General features: G+C 40.4%; 1 protein-coding gene across 2 annotated transcripts in view; it reads left to right on the forward strand.

Moving 5' to 3' along the window:
* The window catches only part of LOC128690367 (coagulation factor IX-like), a 227205-nt gene extending 221710 nt beyond the window's left edge, over positions 1-5495 (forward strand). Inside the window, exons 9-12 of one of the 2 annotated variants that reach the window (XM_070089614.1) lie at positions 2551-2655; positions 3004-3140; positions 3665-3825; positions 4997-5495. In XM_070089614.1, the coding sequence (XP_069945715.1) occupies positions 2551-2655; positions 3004-3140; positions 3665-3825; positions 4997-5161 (568 nt within the window). In that variant the 3' untranslated portion in view covers positions 5162-5495. The remainder of the gene's footprint in view (positions 1-2550; positions 2656-3003; positions 3141-3664; positions 3826-4996) is intronic. The other variant, XM_070089615.1, reaches the window with a different exon arrangement.
* The last annotated feature ends 1168 nt before the right edge of the window (positions 5496-6663 follow it).

Below are 6663 nucleotides of genomic sequence, written 5' to 3' on the forward strand. Positions count from 1 at the left end.
ACTGAGAGACATACACAGAGACATACACTGAGAAACATACACTGAGAGACATACACTGAGAGACATACACTGAGAGACATACACTGAGAGACACACACTGAAAGACATACACTGAGAGACATACACTGGGAGACATACACTGAGAGACATGCACTGCGAGACATACACTGAGAGACATATACTGACAGACATACACTGAGAGACATACACTGACAGACATACACTGACAGACATACACTGAGAGACATACACTGAGACACATACACTGAGAGACATACACTGAGAGACATACACTGAGACACATACACTGAGACATACACTGAGAGACATACACTGCGAGACATACACTGCGAGACATACACTGAGAGACATACACTGAGAGACATACACTGAGAGAGATACACTGAAAGACATACACTGACAGACATACACTGAGACACATACACTGAGAGACATACACTGAGAGACATACACTGAGAGACATACACTGAGAGACATACACTGAGAGACATACACTGAAAGACATACACTGACAGACATACACTGAGACACATACACTGACAGACATACACTGAGACACATACACTGACAGACATACACTGAGACATACACTGAGAGACATACACTGACAGACATACACTGAGACACATACACTGAGAGACATACACTGAGAGACATACACTGACAGACATACACAAGAGACATACACTGACAGACATACACTGAGACACATACACTGAGAGACATACACTGAGAGACATACACTGACAGACATACACTGAAAGACATACACTGACAGACATACACTGATAGACATACACTGAGAGACATACACTGACAGACATACACTGAGAGACATACACTGACAGACATACACTGATAGACATACACTGAGACACATACACTGACAGACATACACTGATAGACATACACTGAGAGACATACACTGACAGACATACACTGATAGACATACACTGAGAGACATACACTGAGAGACATACACTGGGAGACATACACTGCGAGACATACACTGAGAGACATTCACTAACAGTGGGAGACACTAAGAAACACTACTTCAACTAAGAGTGTACATAAGCTTATTTTCTGGAGGTTCAGTGTTAAGTAATAAACGTTCAATAATGTTTTATTACCCTGGACGAGCTGGTCAACTTTTATGCAAGAAAGAGAATATATTATTACACTGGACGAGCTGGTCAACTTTATGCAAGAAAGAGAATATATTATTACACTGGACGAGCTGGTCAACTTTTATGCAAGAAAGAGAATATATTATTACACTGGACGAGCTGGTCAACTTTTAGGCAAGAAAGAGAATATAAAGCCAGGCTACCAGGTAAAGTAAGATAATATAAAGCCAGGCTACCAGTTAAAGTAAGATAATATAAAGCCAGGCTACCAGGTAAAGTAAGAAAATATAAAGCCAGGCTACCAGGTAAAGTAAGATAATATAAAGCCGGGCTACCACGTAAAGTAAGAGAATATAAAGCCAGGCTACCAGGTAAAGTAAGAGAATATGAAGCCAGGCTACCAGTAAAGTAAGATAATATAAAGCCAGGCTACCAGGTAAAGTAAGAGAATATAAAGCCAGGCTACCAGATAAAGTAAGAGAATATAAAGCCAGGCTACCAGGTAAAGTAAGATAATATAAAGCCAGGCTACCAGGTAAAGTTAGAGAATATAAAGACAGGCTACTAGGTAAAGTAAGAGAATATAAAGCCAGGCTACCAGGTAAAGTAAGAGAATATAAAGCCAGGCTACCAGGTAAAGTAAGAGAATATAAAGACAGGCTTCCAGGTAAAGTAAGAGAATATAAAGACAGGCTACCAGGTAAAGTAAGAGAATATAAAGACAGGCTACGAGGTCAAGTAAGAGAATATAAAGACAGGCTACCAGGTCAAGTAAGAGAATATAAAGCCAGGCTACCAGGTAAAGTAAGATAATATAAAGGCAGGCTACCAAATAAAGTAAGAGAATATAAAGCCAGGCTACCAGGTAAAGTAAGATAATATAAAGGCAGGCTACCAGGTAAAGTAAGATAATATAAAGCCAGGCTACCAAATAAAGTAAGATAATATAAAGCCAGGCTACCAGGTAAAGTAAGAGAATATAAAGACAGGCTACCAGGTCAAGTAAGAGAATATAAAGCCAGGCTACCAGGTAAAGTAAGAGAATATAAAGACAGGCTACCAGGTAAAGTAAGAGAATATAAAGACAGGCTACCAGGTCAAGTAAGAGAATATAAAGCCAGGCTACCAGGTAAAGTAAGAGAATATAAAGACAGGCTACCAGGTAAAGTAAGAGAATATAAAGCCAGGCTACCAGGTAAATTAAGAGAATATAAAGCCAGGCTACCAGGTAAAGTAAGAGAATATAAAGCCAGGCTACCATGTAAAGTAAGAGAATATAAAGACTTAAATAAAACAATAATAATTGTTTCAAGATTAACTTTAGTTAAGTGTTAAATCTCACCCCTCACCCCATTCCCTCACCCAAAAAAAAAATGCTGGTAAGACAATTTAATTAATACAGATTCACGGCTGCGAGCATCGTAGTGAGACTGGGAGATTACAGGTTTGACCAGAACAGCAGCAACGCTGTCCAGATCGGCGTCTCAGAAATCCGCATCCATGAAAAGTAAGTTACCTTTCTTTAAAGAGCATAAGAAAGGAGGAACACTGCCTTAGGCCTACTGGTCCATACTTGGCAAGTCCTTATCAATCCTTATCAATCCCAAACCCAATAAAAAATATTCGTCCAACCCATGGAATAAGATTTGGTAACCCTATTTACTCAAGTGCAAGTCCTAGGCATGTCCAACCCCTCTTACTCATGTATTAATAAGAAAAAACTCATGTATTTATAGATCAATATTCTGCTTGGATTTCGTTTTAGATCATCTTTCCTGTTTTTTTGATTTCCTGTGTTTCTTTGTAATTTCTCTGGATTCTTTTCTCGCTATTCTTATTTTTTTTTAATTGACAGGTACGACTCAAAGACCCAGGAGAACGATATTGGTCTAGTGAAGATGGACCGTCCGACCACCTTCAGTGATTCCATCTGGCCAGTGTGTCTCCCTCAACCAAATATTTCGTACACTGGAAAGGACGGCTACGTCACAGGTCCGTCTCTCAAACTCTCCAGTTATGTACGTGTGTATGTTATCATCTGTCTTACATCTTAATCTTTCAAACATTTCATTTGGAATCTAATGTTGAAGTTCTTTCATTCTTTCACAGTATCTCAGAGACACCGTAAGTTCTGATGCTCTTTTTTAGTTGTTGTTTAAATATTAATATTACAGTAATAAACAGTCAGGAACATTAGTAATAACATGAGTTCTAATGGACTAATACACTACTAGTTGTATACACTAGGTAATAACTGCTGCAACCACTGGAAATTTCAATAAAATTGTATAATGAATAAATTACTGAGAAGGAGACACTAGGAAGATAACTCTGCTTGTGTAGCTAAAAATAGGTAATTATAAATACTGTCGGTAATTAAGCCGGAGCTACGTTCAGTGTTCCAGGATTGAAATTATATCCACAACTTAATATACTGTTAGTTCTACAAGGCATCGTTCTCATATTACTGTAGTATTTCGAAACTGAGCACAACTAATATATTTACCCTCCTGCAGGTTGGGGTACTATCTACTATGGGGGTCCTGTGAGCTCAGTGTTGCAGGAGGTGGTGGTGCCGGTGTGGAAGAAGGAGGACTGTAGTGCAGCCTACCCAAGCAGGATTTTTCCTGGGATGATGTGCGCAGGCAGCAAGACGGGCGGCAAGGATTCTTGTCAGGTCAGGATGTTCTCTAGTTCCACAATGCAACTTATTCTCACTGAAATTACTATTAAATTGACGTAGAAATGAATGTTCTTGTGTATATATCTGTTAGACATTTTGGAAGACTTGTAGGATGGGTTTGGCTTGGGTACTTGGAGGATGTCGAATACATGTTCAGAATGAGAATAGGTCCTCAGGACTGCTAAAGGACCTTTACGCATAACTGCATCATAGTTTCTAGTAAGCCTGCGTAATATTCATGCGTGAAGCGTACATGGCAAGTTTAGAAGACGTGTCTTTCAGTCGTTTCATGCAAGCTTAAGGAATTAATTAGGAAAATAAATACATAATATATAAAAAAAAGGCTTCAGGTGGACCTTCCCAGTATTGCAAACTCTGTTTCTACCTATAATGTTGCAAATTATGGACCTCCCTAATGTTTCAAGATTTGCACCTCTCCATAATGTTGCGAGTTGTGTATCGGCCTAAAGTCATGAGCTATGACTCTCAAACGTTATAAGATTTGAATTAACTCAGAGTACAGATGATAATAATAATAATAATAATAATAATAATAATAATAATAAAAATAATAATAATTATTATTATTATTATTATTATTATTATTATTATTATTATTATTATTATCATTATTATATTCGCGGAGACGCACTAAACTGTAAAAGTCATGAAGTGTTGGGAATGAGAAGTAATCATGGAAGGGAGTGTAACTCCAGTTCCTCTGATAAAGAGCCTTCATCTAGCATTCAGTTTTCCCTTCATCCACCACCTAGAAAACAACATGTTGGTTAATATGAGTGTAAATCTTGATGTCTGTCTAGCAAGTGTACTTTGTTTTCAAGTTAAATTCTCTTAGTTTCGTGATGTATTTACATTTTTTTCTCCTCCAGAACCACGTAATATAATGTGTACAAAGTCATTTATGCATATATTTCTGTTTACTTCGAGGATTCACAAGACTTCCTCTGTTTATTCAGCTTTTCACTTGGTAATAAAATAGTAGAATATAAGTCAGTATGCTACTGTGTGCGAGTATCGTACTTTATTAATGAAGACGTTTCGTACGCCAGGGACTTTATAAAGTGATAGCCACTGGTGGACGAAACATCTGTATGATAAAAAAGCCATAACTCGCACACTATATTTTACACTGCCATCATTACAGGGAGACTCGGGAGGGCCCTTCCAAGTCCAGGATTTCGGCACTAAGAAATGGTACATTGCTGGAGTGGTGTCGTGGGGAGAGCAGTGCGCCTTGCCTGAGAGGCCTGGCGTCTACACCGAGGTGGGGCAATACGTCGACTGGATCAAGAGGAATGTCCTCTCATAAACCCTGTAGGCAGTGACACACATCTTCCACTACATCAAGAGTAACACTATCTTTCTACTCTCATGGCGGAAGAAGATAAATATTTTTCTCTCTGACGCAGATTTTGGTTGTCTGAATTAAGAACAATGTTGTATTTTCTGGGTGGAAGGAAATGCAAGACAAATATATATTTCACACACAGAGGAGACTTATGCACTGTTCGCCCAGGTGTGCACCCAGGTGTAGTCCACATGTACAGCCAGGTGTAATTCACATGTACACCCAGGTGTAGTTCACATGTACACACAAATGTAGTCCACATGTACACCCAGTTGTAGTCCACATGTACACCCAAGTGTAGTTCACATATACACACAGGTGCAGTCCACATGTGCACCCAGGTGAAGTCTATATGTACACCCAAGTGTAGTACACATGTACGCAAAGGTGTAGTCCATATCTACACCCAGGTGTAGTCCACATGTACACATAGGTGTGGTTCACAGGTACACCCAGGTGTAGTCCACATGTACAGACAGGTGTAGTTCACATGTGCACACAGGTGTAGTCCACATGTACACATAGCTGTGGTTCACAGGTACACCCAGGTGCAACATATACAGACAGGTGTAGTCCAGATGTACACCCAGGTGTAGTCCACATGTACACCCAGGTGTAGATCACATGTAAACACAGGTGTAGTCCATATGTACACGCAGGTGAAGTTCACATGTACAACCAGGTGTAGTCTACATGTACACCCAGGTGTAGTCCACATGTACACCCAAGTGGAGTCCACATGTACACCCAGGTGTAGTACACATGTGCACCCGGGTGTAGTTCACATGTACACACAGATGTAGTCCACATGTACACCAAGGTGTAGTCCACATGTACACCCAGGTGTAGTCCACATGTGCACCTAGGTGTAGTCTACATGTACACCCAGGTGTAGTCCACATGTACACCCAAGTGTAGTCCAAATGTACACCCAGGTGTAGTCCACAGGTACACCCAGGTGTAGTCCATATGTACACCCAGGTGTAGTCCACATGTACACCCAAGTGTAGTCCAAATGTACACCTAGGTGTAGTCCACAGGTACACCCAGGTGTAGTCCATATGTACACCCAGGTGTAGTCCACATGTACACCAAGGTGTAGTCCAGATGTACACCCAGGTGTAGTCCACATGTACACCCAGGTGTAGTTCACATGTAAACACAGGTGTATTCCACATGTACACGCAGGTGTAGTTCACATGTACAACCAGGTGTAGTCTACATGTACACCCAGGTGTAGTCCACATGCACACCCAAGTGGAGTCCACATGTACACCCAGGTGTAGTACACATGTGCACCCGGGTGTAGTTCACATGTACATACAGGTGTAGTCCACATGTACACCAAGGTGTAGTCCACATGTACACCCATGTGTAGTCCACATGTGCACCTAGGTGTAGTCTACATGTACACCCAGGTGTAGTCCACATGTACACCCAAGTGTAGTCCAAATGTACACCCA

The sequence above is a fragment of the Cherax quadricarinatus genome, chromosome 29, assembly GCF_038502225.1.
Source record: "Cherax quadricarinatus isolate ZL_2023a chromosome 29, ASM3850222v1, whole genome shotgun sequence".
Taxonomy (NCBI): Eukaryota; Metazoa; Arthropoda; class Malacostraca; order Decapoda; family Parastacidae; genus Cherax; species Cherax quadricarinatus.